The sequence below is a fragment of the Sinocyclocheilus anshuiensis genome, unplaced genomic scaffold (assembly GCF_001515605.1).
Source record: "Sinocyclocheilus anshuiensis isolate Anshui unplaced genomic scaffold, SAMN03320099.WGS_v1.1 scaffold629, whole genome shotgun sequence".
NCBI classification, from domain to species: Eukaryota; Metazoa; Chordata; class Actinopteri; order Cypriniformes; family Cyprinidae; genus Sinocyclocheilus; species Sinocyclocheilus anshuiensis.
The window spans coordinates 142,855-158,829 of NW_015536485.1; the positions used below are offsets into that span (position 1 = coordinate 142,855).

At 34.1% G+C, this 15,975-nt stretch overlaps 2 protein-coding genes across 3 annotated transcripts in view; both read left to right on the forward strand.

Moving 5' to 3' along the window:
* The first annotated feature begins 954 nt into the window (after positions 1 to 954).
* On the forward strand, positions 955 to 6,044 carry LOC107684305 (leucine-rich repeat-containing protein 19-like). Of its 2 annotated transcripts, XM_016480548.1 has the most exons (7): positions 1,051 to 1,067; positions 1,314 to 1,446; positions 1,560 to 1,572; positions 3,697 to 3,814; positions 4,177 to 4,615; positions 5,280 to 5,363; positions 5,483 to 6,044. In XM_016480548.1, exons 4-7 carry the CDS (start codon positions 3,710 to 3,712, stop codon positions 5,881 to 5,883), a joined length of 1,029 nt encoding a protein of 342 aa, XP_016336034.1. In that variant the 5' UTR covers positions 1,051 to 1,067; positions 1,314 to 1,446; positions 1,560 to 1,572; positions 3,697 to 3,709; the 3' UTR covers positions 5,884 to 6,044. The 2 variants fall into 2 exon arrangements, with proteins under 2 accessions (XP_016336028.1, XP_016336034.1); XM_016480542.1 differs by lacking the exons at positions 1,314 to 1,446; positions 1,560 to 1,572 and having other exon boundaries at positions 955 to 1,067.
* A 539-nt stretch (positions 6,045 to 6,583) lies between these two features.
* The window catches only part of LOC107684323 (AP-1 complex subunit mu-1-like), a 14,251-nt gene continuing 4,859 nt past the window's right edge, over positions 6,584 to 15,975 (forward strand). The window contains exons 1-7 of the mRNA XM_016480557.1: positions 6,584 to 6,863; positions 8,701 to 8,857; positions 9,012 to 9,079; positions 9,267 to 9,397; positions 10,599 to 10,746; positions 12,369 to 12,495; positions 15,156 to 15,298. Coding sequence (XP_016336043.1) covers positions 6,822 to 6,863; positions 8,701 to 8,857; positions 9,012 to 9,079; positions 9,267 to 9,397; positions 10,599 to 10,746; positions 12,369 to 12,495; positions 15,156 to 15,298 — 816 coding nt within the window. The 5' untranslated portion in view covers positions 6,584 to 6,821. The remainder of the gene's footprint in view (positions 6,864 to 8,700; positions 8,858 to 9,011; positions 9,080 to 9,266; positions 9,398 to 10,598; positions 10,747 to 12,368; positions 12,496 to 15,155; positions 15,299 to 15,975) is intronic.

Here is a 15,975-nt window from a genome sequence, read left to right on the forward strand (position 1 = left end):
TATCCTTTAAGTAATTTGTATAAATGTTTTTTGTTAGTGTTTGTTGAAATATTTAAATTTCTTAGCATTTGATTAATTGTTTGTTTAAAACTTGAATTGTCAGTCCAAAAAACAGTTTGCCTTTTTGTCTCCTATAGCTTTAACAAATTTCAAAATATAGTTAAAATAGTTAAAATTAGTTAAAATATAATATAAATATGTATATTATATAAATATTAAAATCTAAATTATAGTTAAATAATTAAATTAAAAATATAGTTAAAATATAGTTATATTTATAGTTTAAAAAAATAGCAATAGCCAAAAATAAATTGCATGGGTCAAAATGATTGATTTTTCTTTTCCTTTATCTTTTCTTTTCTTTTCTTTTCTTTTCTTTTCTTTTCTTTTCTTTTCTTTTCTTTTACAGTACGTTTTGCATGGCTGAGTTTCATTTAAACATCTTTTTCTTTTCTTTTACAAATCATTAATTAAGTAAACATCATGTTCCATGAAGATATTTGGTAAATTTTCTACCATAAATATCAAAACTTAAATTTTGATTCATAATATGCATTGCTAAGAACTTAATTTGGACAACTTTAAATGTGAATTTCTCAATATTTAGATTTTTTTTTTTTTGCACCCTCAGATTCCCGATTTTCAAATAGTTGTATCTCAGCGAAACATTGTCCTATCCTAACAAACCATACATCAATGGAAAGTTTATTTATTCAGCTTTCAGAAATCTCAATAAAAACAAAAAAAAAAACTTTATGACTGGTTTTGTGGTCCAGGGTCACATATTACAAGTGTGTTAAGATATTTTGAGTCATCAGATCAAATGTCAACTGCAAAGTGAAAAAGAAGAAGTAGAGCTCCATTTGACATTCAGTTACAAATTAACTTTATCTGAGAATGACAAGCTAAAGACACACCTCCAGCAACCTTTGCACAACCTACCTGCCATTTCCTTAATCTTGGAAATGGCTAACAAAAATGATCCTGTCCATGTTAAAATGTGACATCTGAGGAGAAAATCCATCAGTTTTGACATATTCTAAATAACCAGAAGAGCCAAATCTCAGGTAAATTGCCTCACAACATTTATTTCACTGTATTCTGATGCTTACATTCATCTCTATATATCTGTTTGTTAAATAGCTTTTTAACATGACAAAAGCAATGCAAAGCCCAACATGTGATCTCTTTGGCACATATTAGCAGGAAGAAAACATCTTAACACATCGTTCAATGTTGGTAGTTTAATATTTAATGATCTCACATTTCCAACTGTCAACCCTCATGTCATTTTACATTCTGTTGTAAACAAGCAACAAACAAACAACAAGCTAACTGTTCGGGAAGGTAAAGTGGACTATTATGGGAATCAACATAGTTAACCGCATACTTGCTAAACTGACAAGTCCTAAGATTGTCTAATGTATCACAGGAACATTTGAAAAGGTAGGCCTAACCCATTTCCTAATGTATTTTGTGCAGTGCACTACTGCTAATAAAAACAAAATATTAAGGATAAACGTAAACATACAAGTTTTAATTTCTTTCTGACTTTTCAGGAACTTCATGCAGGTAACAATTTAAATTTGATTCATAATTGATAAATTAAAAGCTGTGTTGAACAGTATAGCTTTCAAATTTTTGTATATGCAAAAACAACAATGCAAAGTCCTTAGTGCCAATGTAATCAGTAACATACAATCTAGAAGTAAATGGGGGAGGGTGTGTATAGTGTATACTTGATCTTTAAGAGGTCAAGTGAAAGACTCTTTTCTGCGCTGTATTTCCGCAGTATGGTCGGACCCACACAGCGAGGTCTGGGAAAGGATCTGGGGGCTGTTAGTTTGCAAGTAGCATTAGGAGATAAAGATGAAGTCAGAATCCTATCAGTTCCTACCTCTACCACACCTTTTCTGAAGCTGTTTTTCACTTCCAAGTTGGCTGACTCTCAGGTATGCTGTTTCAGGGGCGTCCTGACACAGGAAGAGATAAAAGCAGCTCCTAAGGAGTGTTTACAGCCTGAAATTAATAGTGGGAGAACGAGGGAATGAGAGAAAGGGCCCCTATAAAAAAATGTTGAACCCTGTATGAAATGTGGCCCCTGTGGAAGCCACAAGGAGATAAGCAGGAAATGCTAAAGCCTGTGAGATGGAACATTCAAACACTCTGTTTCATACACATGCACGCATGTATAAATCCAACACATTCTCATGGCAATCTATAACTATATTACAATATCATTAGCATGTTTTTGTGCAGTCTGCAGTTTTAGGGGTGGACCTTCATGCTTGCTTATTTTTTCTGAAAAAAAGAAAAAGAAAATGTCCTTACAAATCACATATACATACAAAATTGCCACCTCTTCAAAAATAGTTATTCATTTTCATGAGATAAGGTTGTTTATTCTTATTCACTACAACACTTTTTTTATTCTACTGTATTACAAACTTAAGTTGGCAGTTAATTTCATTTTTAGTAAAATTGTTTTAAGATAATGGTAGTGACAAGTATTATTGGATTTACGATTATTGTTGATCTAATATATTTGCAATCATTAACAATCCAGAAGTAAATTTTTTAGGTTATTTACCTGGTCGTTTGAACAAGTTCTTTGAAATGCATTGTAGCAGCACACATTAACTTTATTGTTTTGTATTGCAGCTTTTGTACTTTATTACCCTTATTGCACCTTGTTATGTGACTCTCAAGAATCTTGGATTCTTATTGGTCAGTTTTAGCATTCTGTGGTTAAATATGTTTGCAGAATGATGACTAAACAATATAACCGACCATTGTCCCATGCAGGGGATTTCCTAAATAGCTAATGCTATTTGTCATGTTACTCATGGTTCATGCTTCTGGTGTCACTCTTTCTTCACACATGTCCATTTATTTATTTATTTGCTAAAAAGTGAAATTATGTATATAAATCCCTTCAGGGTGATAAGGGTGCTTTCCACCCTTTCAGGGATTGTTTGGCCTTACCAACTGTACACTATTCCTTACATAGGCTAGTGCGACACTTAATTAATTGTTAATTTGTGTGTTTTATATGCATGAGGTTGTTGTTTGCTGTAGGGTTATGCTGAGTTTTGTGGTGGATCACTGAATGCTAGCATGTTAGAGTTCCTGTTCGTGTTATCGGGAACTTTTTGAATTTTAGAAGAAAAAAAAAATTCAAATCTTGTGCAATTGATAATATGAAACAAGGTCATATAGGTTTATATATGGAGTACTGAAATAATAATAATACTACTAATAATAACACAGCTATAGCCTACAAATATTTGAGTTTTTAACAGTGTTTAATGAAGTATTTTATAAATGTGAACTTTCACAGAGCTTCATTCAAGGGGTAAAAAATAACAGTTTTTTAACAAGTCAAAATTATAATTTAATATAATTGAATCAACCTGACTATATTAGGTTGCACCAACACATGTAAATTTATAAAAAGTTGTTTGTATCACTTTTTACAGTGTTGAAAATACATTTTTTCAAGCTACTATGTGTGTGGGACATTTTCTGATGTTTCCATTTTACTGACAGTGTCAATAACCTGCCTTGACTACCCAATAAAGCAAAGATTCATATGACGTTATATAGTTATGAAATGGCACCAGAACCCAAGCTCTCGCAGTGCTGAAGGCCACTTCAGTGTATGCCATTTATCTTCCTTAATTGTGATTTCTGCAGGAAGCAGGAGAACATGGGGTATGCTACACACACAGTGTGTGTGCTCCTGTGTTTTTGGGTCTCGGGATCATGCTACACACTCCAGACCGTGGGCCCATGTATGGTCAACAGAGAGACGGTGAGGAAAAACAACACACACTCGGGCCTCTTTTGTTCCCTGAGCCAGAGCAAGTGCTGCTACATCAGGAGTATCCTGTTTGTAGGCACTTGTTTCCTGTTTTCGGTGACAGAGGTTTACCCAGTCTGTTAGTGGTTTATGTCACGAGAAAATACATTTCTTGTATCTTGTTTGAAACCGTAAGTGGGTAATCTGCCCTTTTTACTTTTTTTTTTTAAATCTTAATTGAACAGGGCAAAATTATAGTCTATGTAAATGCATGTGTTTTTTTAAATCCTCATATGTCTAATACTATTTCAATTGACTGTGATGTATTCCAGAAGTAAGTTTCATAACCATATACCTCTTTATTCTTTCTACAGGCTGCATTTGACTGCAGTGGGAAAAGACTTACATCAGTACCAAAGCACATCTGGATGAATGTAACCGAACTGGACCTGTCTGACAATCTGTTAGACTTAACCCACAGTGACCGCTTCAAGCGCCTCAACCTCTTCAGCCACTTAGTCTCACTGAATCTATCAGGAAACTACCTCCCCCTACTGTTAAAAGACCATCTCTACAGCCTTTCTTCTCTTAAAATACTAGACCTGAGTAGGTGTAAATTGGCCGCAGTGGAGGCAAACGCTCTGGTCAAGCTTTCCAGTTTACAGATGCTCCTCCTGGGGGACATTCAGTCGACTGCAGTCAAAGACCTGAGATTGAGTCAGTTTGTGGAACAGAATAACAGACAGAAAGTGGGAGACAGAGGAATGATGATCAGAGCATCAAAGCACATGGCACAGGATGACCGCAATGATGGTATGAATACTTTTATCTCGTCTGTATTAGATTTTGTTTGATACTTAGTGACGTATACTGTTGGAGTGAAAAGGAGAATCTTTTACAAATCTAGTTTCTGTTCCCTAGAAATGTATTATTTGGTTTCATGTTGGTTTCATATGGATTTGAAAAACTTTTATACCATTTTCAAGACAAAATTTATTTGAGTGACTTTAAAAATATAATGCAGCATCAAATAAAAAGTAATAAAATAATTCCTTACACCTTAAATGCAAGTGAGTGTACAAATAACAATAGCCTACAAATTACTTTTTCAACTACATTTTTCATAAAAAAAAACTATTTGTTTACTTTTGTTGATATCAGGATAATTGAATCATCCTTTGAATCATCCAACCTTTGTGCTCCTCCAAAATAATAAAAATTAAATGAATTTGAATGCAGAAATTTTAAACCGGTGCATCATAAAAGATGTGTATTCAAGTCCGTGTATAAGTGAATTGCATTTTTTATGTATGTTGGAGAATTAGATGAGGACCAGCCATTTCTTAGTGACATTAATTTTCTCTGAATTAATTATATTTATATGGAAAAATAAGCTATTTGTGTGCCACTACATATTCTGACATAACATTTTTTTTTTGAGAAACACTATTTCAATATCATGTTTTTCTAATGGCAGGATATTCTAAGGATGTCAACTATGGAGCCTTCCTTCGTAAACTACTCACAGTGGAACCACCACCCTCAAACAATACAATTAATGGTCAAAACCTTTTTTTGCCCCTTTAATCTAGTGTTAATCAATTATTACCTGTGATGATCAACTTTTATAACCATGCATATATCTGAAACTCAGCTAACCATTATAAATAACATTTTTAGGCACAAAAACAAAAACAGAGGATGATCCCAAAACATCTTCAGAAAGCTGGAAGGTCCTTGTGGCTGTTCTGGGGTCAGCTATCACCCTCTCTGTCCTTATCGCTTTGATGGCCAAATGCAAAGTCGTGCACAAGTATCTGGCGAGCTACAGACACTCCAGGCTCAGCGAAGTAGACGCCACGAGTCAGTGTGACCCTGCAAACTTTGAGGTGGGATTCTCGACCCAGGGTGGCCCTGGGACTCGCGCAGCTGCACCTACTCATGACATTGAGGAGGATGACGACGGGTTTATTGAAGACAACTATATTCAAGCAAGTGAGAGTGAGAGAGCCACAAGAGCAGCAGCACTGACTGATGATGATGATGAGGAGGAGGAAGAGATTGAATTTAGTATTGGCTAGCACTATTAAGTCTAATCTTGTTAAATCCTATTTATAATAACTTGCATTAAGTAGTCAGTAACAAACATTCAATACTCCATAATCACCAAACTATTCATATTACTTGGTGTAATATTTCCAATGAAATTCATATATTTTGACATAGATGTCCAAATAGTTTCTAGGGCCACTTAAAAAAAAACAAAAAAAACATTTGAAAATATGTGAATCAAAGTTGAATGACAATTGAATGTGCAATTTAAATTTCAAATGGTAATATTAATAATCAATAAAATTTAAAGATTTGTCTTTCTAGAATTTGCATTTACATTAACTTTTAATTGCGTTCTGGACCATATACATTTGGTCTTTTGTATGTTTGTATGTTTCACTTCATTTCTAAATTAAATTTGTTTTGTTTTTTTGTTCTTTTTTGAGAAAACGCTATTCTTTCATTGGCCACCGGGCGCCGCCTTTGTGCCCTTTAGTCTAGAAATAAATATTAAAATTTTACTACTGATATTATTATATATTTTTGATATTGTTTATAAATGTTATATAATATAACACAAATGAGACATTATATGGCATTCACGTCATCCTAAACGAATGCCGTGTTAGGCTTTTTATTAGTATCTACTTTTTAATAAAAGATTGTCACCTGAAAGTATTTGAAGTTACGTCACACTGCTTCTACATTACAACAGAGCGACGCGACGAAACAGCGTAGATCGCTTGGTTCATTATAAAGGCAGCATTCTAGTTTTGACGCGTCGCGTCTCTCGCAGTTGACAGCACAGCAACAAGCTCGAGCTGCACAACCGGTTAGACGCCTCCAAACCCGGAAGACTCGCGTAAGGGATGGGGAAGATCTCATTTCACTTGATCAAACTTTACCAAAATTCACAAAACTTCGACCCCTGTCAGTCACTTCTGGTCATACAACAGCTTTGATAAGGATGGCAGCGTCCGCGATCTTCATCCTGGACCTTAAAGGCAAGGTAAGAGCGCGTGCACCTGTAAGAGAAAGGTCGTACAGTTTATACTCTCAGTATAGACAGTGTGACACTTTATTTAAAACCTATATAGCTACAGATAATCGATGTTTATAGATCAGTTGCCAAAGTAAATTGTATGTATTTACTCACTTGAAGGTTTCTAAAACCATTAATGATGTAAATATGGCACAAGAGAGATACACCCTACCCATCACACTCTAAAGTTAACAGCACTTTCACCGAAGGCAACTGTAATGTTAATGTTTCACATATTGCGTTTTTTCTATATTTAAAGTTATATTTAAAAATGTATTCCTGCTAACAACAACAAAAAAAAAATTTGTGGACATTGTAAAAAAAAATCAGTACCTTCTTATAATGTGAAATATTATTACAATTTAAAACTGTACTGTTTTATATTTTAAAATATTTTGAAGTGTAATTTATTCCTGTGATGGTGAAGCTGAATTTCTTCAGTGTCACATGATCCTATAGAAATCATTCAGATCAACATTTCATATTTTTTTCAACGTTTAAACAAAGGGCTGCTTAAATTTTTTTTATGGAAACTGATCATTTTTTCTTGAATGAATAGAACGTTTAAAAGAGCAGTCATTTGAAATAGGAATCTTTTGCAACATTATAAATGTCTTTACAGCCATTTTTCAGTCAATGTAATGCATCCTTGCTGAATAAAAGTACTAATTTCTTTCTTTTGAATGATAGTGTATTACAGTTTCCACAAAAATATTAGTTATTATTCATATTTAAATTAATAAAATCTATTAATTTATATTAATAAAAATATTAAGCACCAAAAAATAAATAAAATAATGAAAAATATTTTTTTTGAGTAGCAAATAATACTGGAATGAATACTGAAGGATCATGTGACACTAAGGACCCGGAGTAATGGCTGCTGAAATTTCAGTTTTGCCATCACAGGAATAATTTACATAATAAAATATATAAAAATAGAAAACAGCCATTCTAAATCGTAATAATATTTCACAATATTACTGTTGTTTCATTTTTGATTAAATAAATGCAGCCTTGGTGATCATAAGAGACTTTAAAAAAACATACAAAAATTAATTATATATCAAGAGGTGTAAATATAAAGAGAAGCTCTGAACACATTTGTAAAATGTTGAAAGTAGTGGGTGGATGGGAGTGTTTCCATGAAAACAGAGCCTCAGGGTCTCAGTGGAATGGATTACCCTCCAATATACCCCTGGATTTTGGCAGTGCTGATGAAAGCGGTCTTGTCTGTGCCCTAGAGCAATCCAATATCTCCTTCTGAAGGAATACCTTAACACCAGCCACGTTAAAGACTTCACTGATATTTCAGTTTCATCCTACTATACACCCTGAATGTATCTCTCAGTGATAAAAGTGACCAGAAGCATTTGATTGTCTCTTGAATTGATTAATAGAAGTATTAGTGTAGATATTGCTTCATGGATCATATTGATTGACCTGTTAACATATTCTCAAGCTGGTTTGAGTCAATGAAAACAAACCTTGTGCTGCAAGTGTCCTTTTGGCCTGAGAATTCATTACAAGTGTTTTCTGCTTTTGAGGCCGTAAGGAATCCATTTTGCATGATGACTGGGGCCAAAACATCTCTAAGAAAAATAAAAGATTCTCTCTATTAACTGAGAGAACCTCAAGGTTTTCCAGGGTTTTTAAATGACCTTTTGTTTGTTGTATTAATATAGAACATGTCTTTATATGGATTACACTCATGTGAAGTAAGTGATTCCGTGATGACAGAGCAGAATTGGGATGCTCTGTTTTATGACAATCTTGTGCTTTCAACTTTGTTTCCATCTCTAAGGTGCTCATATGTCGAAACTACATGGGCAACGTGAACATAAATGAGATTGACAACTTTATGCCCATAATGATGAAGAGAGAGGAAGATGCAGATTTGTCACCAGTGGTTATTCACGGCTCGACCCACTTCCTCTGGATCAAGCACAGCAACCTCTACTGTATCCTCCATATGCTTACATATAAATGTCAAAGTATAACCTTTATTTGTCTTTATTAAAATATCACTTTATTTGTGAATATTTGTCCTATTGTTGTTACAGTAACAGCTCTGCAAATGAGTAGAGTGTTTACTACTTAACAGATTTTACTCAGTGGTTGCAATAACAAAGAAGAATACCAATGCTGCTCTTGTATACTCCTTCCTGTACAAATTAGTGGAGGTAAGTGTGTTTTATATATATCAACATGACAACGCCTTCCATAAAACCTTACACAGCACAATCTTGTTGGCTGTGTAAACATCAACACCCTAAAAATGTTCTGTAGCACATTTCCTCATTTTAATATATCCTTACCAAATTTGTGTACATTTAATGTAGTAGTCTTGTATTAACCATTTGTTTGCAGGTGTTCACTGAATATTTCAAGTCATTGGAAGAAGAGAGTATTCGAGACAATTTTGTGACAGTATATGAGCTAATGGATGAAGTCATGGACTTTGGATTCCCTCAGACCACTGATAGCAAGATCTTACTAGAGTAAGTTCTGACAGACTTACCATTCAGCCATCACTGCTCAGAGAACATTGTTCATCACTCACTAACAGTGCTATGAGGGTTCACCATTCACTATTCAAGCTCAGGGCTATTCATAAGTCACAGTATATGCTTTGTGCAGAGGGCAGAGTTTAACAAAATGCTGTTATTTGTGTTCTATAATACTCCTAGAGATGATTGGACCAGAGAAATGTAATATACTGTCGTATCTAAGCATAAAGAGACGTTTTTAAGTCAAATTTGTTGAAAATTCATACTGAATAGCAATAACTGAAATATTTATGGCTGATAAATTATCCCTTTAAGCAGATGACAGCACTTTCTGGTCATTTACCTATTTAGAAGATTTAAAAATATTCAAAACATAAAATTCAAACTCATTTAGCTAATTAAAAATGTTTTACCCTTAAAGAAACGGAGAGTGCAAACATAAAAGTAGAACATTCTAACTAAAGAATATAACAAAAGCACAATAAACTATTTCTTGTCTGGCAAAAAAAAAAACAGTACAATCATATGTAAGTCAGTTCATAAACATCTTTCAGCTTTATAAGTGCGTTTCAGTTTGCTGTCAACCACTTAGCGGATAGCTAATTATTGCTAGCTCTCACTGACAGCAACACAATACCCTGTCAGCTGGAGAAACTTGAGGTTAGAGCACACACACATGCACATCTACACTTCTCAGATCTTGTTCTGGAAACAACATTTTCGCAGAATTCAAAGAAATTTGGAAGGAATTAGGAAAGTTATTTAATGAATATTTAGCGGGTTGTTTTGGTGTATTTACTCAGATGCGCTATTATAGTATGTGTGTAATGTTAGCGTTCACATTCATTTCTATTCGCAGTTGTATGTATGATAGATGAAGGATTTGTGGTAAGGTAAACATTGCAGATATATAAGTGATGGAACTACAAAAAAAGAAAAACAAGGTTAGGTGTTTGTCAGCCTGTCTGTCCCAAGGGGCAGCCATGTTCTTCCCATGAGTTCTAATAAGCACCAGAGGTCTGTTTACATACTCACTGAAGTTACTTGCTTCACTGATTAGTGACAAATAATGATGCATATTGATAATGGCTGACATGCACTGGTGGGCTTATATAATATTTAATCTTTTTATGATAATTGTCAATTTCTTATGTTACCATGTCTTGATGGCCTTCTTTCACTTCCACACCAGGTACATCACCCAACGTGGGCATAAGCTGGAGGTGGGAGCACCACGGCCCCCAGCTACAGTAACCAATGCTGTGTCTTGGAGATCAGAGGGCATCAAATACAGGAAAAATGAAGTCTTCATGGATGTCATTGAGTCTGTCAACCTATTGGTGAGATGACTTAAATATACTGTAGTGACAACATTCCTCAATCAGCCAATCAAATTATTGGGTTAGGTTTGGGGCTTCAACATCATTCTTTTGAACCTATGATTTTTTTTATGACTTGAGGGGTTTTTAATGTTTTTAGAGGTTTTAGGATCAACAAAAGATGTTAATTCAGGAATACATTCTAATTGGTAAAATCAGTCATTGTAGATGTGCTTTATATTATTTTTAATTATTATATAATGCATCTGTGCAATTAATTACTCTTAAGCGATTAGTCCTTATCGAATTTCAGCACATGACATTTATTTACACTAACGATCAAAAGTTTGGGGGCAATTTTTTTTTAGAGAAATTAATATTTTATTCAGCAAGAATGATGCAATAAATTGATCAAAATTGAGAGTAACGACTTCTACATTGTTTCAAATTGTTTCTATCAAAGATTTTTAGATTAGCAATAAATAAATGCAGTTCTTTTGGACACTCTACTCATCAAAGAGTCCTGAAAAAAATGTATCACAGTTTCCACAAAAATATTAAGCAGCACAATTTTTTTTTAAGATAATAATAAAAAATGTTTCTTGAGCACCAGTATATTAGAATGATTATATTTCTTTGAAGACTGAAGTAATGTCTACTGAAAATATAGCTTTACCAGGAATAAATTGCACTTTAAAATATACAGTATTAAAACCAAAAACAGTTCTTTTAAATGGTATAATATTTCTATTTTTGAATTGTATAATACTGTTTCTACTGTATTTTTGATCATGAAAAAAATAATAGTTTTAAGTAAATCATTTGCAATAAATAACAATAGCATAACATGCATTACCTATTTGAAGTCAAAAGTAACTTATAGCGAAATATAAAGATGAGCACATTACTTTCCTTGTTGTGGAAAAAAACACTTTCCACATACTGGATCAGTTTTGCGTATTCAGTGCAGACATCAAACAGCCCACGCTATCGCTCCGTCATCCTACTGTACCTTAGCCGACCTCCTTCATGTTCTCCAGGGTCAAGGGTTAGGTCTCCAGACTTCCTTAGATTGAGAGAGGGAGGAAGCAGCTGCCGTCTTTAAGTTCTTGCTGCCTTTCTTTTCTGCTTTTTAACTCTCAGCACCCCCGACTGGACTGGCTTTTGATGGATTCATTAGCGCTCCTCAGGGTCGGGGGGTCTAAACACTGGCAGACAGTAGCACTGAGCAGCACCACTCTTCTGATTAAGAGCTAAATCACGTCTCATTGCTTTCTAATTCTGCATTGCTATTCATCCGTGCAGCTTTCTCGCTCTGGCTTTTTCTGGCTCTTGTATCTGAGAGCCCTCAGAGGTATTGAATCGATGTGGACTTTTTGAGGTTTAGATCTACCTTCTGAGTCCAGCTTGTATGCTTTTAATATTTTACCATAATATAATATATTACATTCTCATACCCATAGTTATCGCAGCATATTCAACCCTCTCTTTCCAAGAGCATTATGGCACAAATCACACGGTTGCTGCCTTGCCCGACAGAGCGTAATAAATTGTAGATGGCAGTAATGGTTATGATGCAATATCGCACCTTGCCACTCTTGATTGTGCTTTGCATTTATCTTCTCTGTTTTTGTTCGTTATAGGTCAGTGCTACAGGCAGTGTTCTGCGTAGCGAGATTCTGGGCTGCATCAAACTCAAAGTCGTTCTGTCAGGCATGCCTGAGTTAAGGCTTGGACTCAATGACAAAGTTCTCTTCGAGATCACAGGCCGTGAGTATACCTATCCATCTTTAAAACTGAAATGTGTCACTTTTTGAAACAAAACAGTAACTATAGTAATAGTAACAAATAGTAACAAATCTTACAGCTTCTTATTTTTCAAACTTAAAATTGGTTTTAGGTATTGTTGAACTTCTGTTTCTGTATGTGTAGATTTGTAAGTATAATCGATTAACTATGTGGTTTCTTATGATAAGACTTGTCATAGACAAAAACAAAAATACAAATAAAAAAATCAAAACAGTTCAAATTTGGGCATTATGGTATCCTTAATAAATGAATTGAAATCTCACCAACAAGAAGTTGAATGAGGACAACTCCAAAATAAATAAAAGCATGTTTCTGCATGTAAACCACAAAATGTACAAAATATATCAATATCACAATTAAATCTGTTTACAAGATTGCAAAGTTAATATTTACCTGTTTTTCTGTCATTATTTCTCCATTTGCTTTTGGTGACACAAATGGTGACCAAAATGCTACATTTCAGTCTTAAATTGACCTTGCATTTTTATTTATTTTTTTCCAAGTAGTGCAGAAAGAGACTCAATTTCAAGGGCTGCTAGTCAAGCAGTCAGTCGATTGTCTTAACCTATTTTATAGTAAGCATCTCTCTCATTTGCACTTGTTAGGTGAATTCCATTATTCCGATTCTCTTGGTTAATCCTCACCCCAGGCCTAACCCAGCGGGTGTTCGTTTCACAGCAGGCCAGATCTCAGTTATGTATTCTGCATGTGCGGTATAAATGCACCTCGCATTTTAGAACAGAGGCGCTCTGGATTTACTCTACTAGTGAAAGGGAATCGATATCAAATTAATTGAGTGATGATCTTCTGTTCAAAATAAATAAATATCAGTTTCATCCTTATAATTAGATGCATCTATTAACCAAGCTAAGCTGCGGTAGCTGTTGACCCCACCAACATTTTATAGACATTACAAACTACCCTTTCAGTTTACTTCTACAGGAAACTGTTTCATCAGATATGGTTTCAGGGAAGTGAAAAAGACCTGGTTGTTTCCTGTGCCACTACCCACTATAAAACTGAACTATGGTGCAAACTATTGTAAACACAGCTGAAGGTAGAAGGTGCCATACTGTTATTGCATCAGTTGAAGAAATATATCTTCTCAGCTCAGCAGTAGAATGAGAATTAGACAAGTGAAACACTGCCCTCCACAGACTCAAGATTGAAAATGCAAGTTTTTATTATGGTGAAGATTCAGTTATCAGACATTAAGAGGACAACAAAAATAGTTTTTTTCTGTAATAATATTAATGTTGATATGACACATTTTCACATTATAAAGTGATCAGTTACATTTTATTAATTAATTTATTCATTCATTTCAACCCTGTGATGCATGGATTTTAAGTCACAAATGGAATATTTGTAGTATTTTAATCTGTTATTTTAAAATTGTTTATTTTATACTATCATAATTTTTATGAATATAATATATTAATATAATATTTTTGAACTAGCATTTGTTTTGTCTTTTTGCTTTCGGTCATTTTAGTTAAAGTTATAATAATTTTGTTCTTTGGTCATTTTATGTTTAGTTTTATAAAATAGATTTTTTCAGATATTTATTTCAGTTTTAGTGATTTTAGTACTTTAACTTCAACTTATTTTATTTTAATTAGCTCCCAAGTCAGCATTTCTAATTTTTCATCTAATATATATTTACTTTTATTTCTACTTTCAGTTAGCAACAACTATTTTGAATAGTTTTAATTTACAATAACAGAACTGATCAGGGATGAAGTATACATACACACATGATAAACTATATATATATATATACGGTATAAATGGTATACATTCTCTAAACCGCATGTCCTCTTTAGGACTCAAAGAGATGCTGAAGTATACATACATACACACATACATACATTATAGTCTATATATATATATATATATATATGTGTGTATATATATATATATGTATATATGTGTGTGTGTGTGTGTGTACCTAAAAGTATACATCTGCTTCTGAACACCAACCACTTTCCCTGAAGTCTCTGCCTGTGGACTCTGGGGAGCCAATCAGAGAGCTATAAGAAAGCATCCTAACCCCTCTCTGACCTTTAGTCCCCGCGGTTGATGTCATCAGTAGGTGCTGCAGCAGCTCCCAGCAGGTCTCATCTGCGGCAGAGCACACAGACACCCAGAGCTTCTGATCTGACCTCTGTGTTCCAGCTCAAACCTCTGAGAGCTCTTTCATGTTCCACTGTAAATGTCACTCCTGGATGGAGTGGAATACATTCATAAATATAAAGGGAGGCTCACACACGCACACATTGCTGCTGTGAGTGTGCTGCTGAAATCCCACAGCTCTCTGGTATTAGTGAGTTTTGTGGCCCAGTGGCCCTGAGTCATTAAGAAGCTCCTCTGTAGTCACTGCCTTTCCCTTTGCTGAGGTCAAACAAATAAACTACCTCCACACTTACCTGGGTGCACAGAAGTGCTATTGTTTGCAATTTCCAGGAAACACATTACACTCTGTGTGTGAATATGTGATGTGTGTGTGCAGCTTTCAACTTGATTCACTAGCTTTACACATATTATAATCATCAGTGAACACTTTTCTAATATTAGAATTCACCCCGCTCTCTCTGGGCTTCTGTTTCACTTTCTCTCAGGAGAGAAGAGCAAGTCTGTGGAGCTAGAAGATGTTAAATTTCATCAGTGTGTGCGTCTCTCTCGCTTTGAGAACGACAGGACTATCTCTTTCATCCCACCTGATGGAGAATCTGAACTAATGTCTTACAGACTCAACACCACGGTCAGTGCTGAATGTATACAACTCTTCGATCAGTGAGTTTAGACGTATTTTGTCAAAGGCAGATGTCTTAATAATCAGTTTATGTGATTAATTAATGTGTTTATTGACTGATTGATTTGTAACATAGTTAAGTATTTTTTTAGGGTTTTTTTTGTACCGCTGTAATGATGGGGTCTCAGTGAGCTTTGTTTAAATAAAAACATAGAAGAATAAAAGAACGTGGATATGATGAGAAAACAAGACAAGAACTTCAAAGTAGGAAACATACAAAGAATTTTAAATGAAAAGAATTTGAAATTAAAAGACAAAAACAAGAAACAAAGGTTATGTTTTGAATAGCATACTAGCCTACTGTACTACTCTTATTATTTCTGTAGTATATACACTATGTATACTGTGAAAAGCATCTAAATTTATATTCCACTTCCAGTGTGAGGAAATTAATTGGAAGTAGTTACATCATTTTTATTTTAATACTTTATTATTATTTTTTTTTACTAATAAATTTGCTCATCGTTTAAAGACATTTTATACAAAAGTTTTTTTTTTAAATGTGAAAGAGATATATATATATATATATATATATATATATATATATATGACACTATATACAGGTGCATCTCAATAAATTAGAATGTCATGGAAAAGTTCATTTATTTCAGTAATTCAACTCAAAT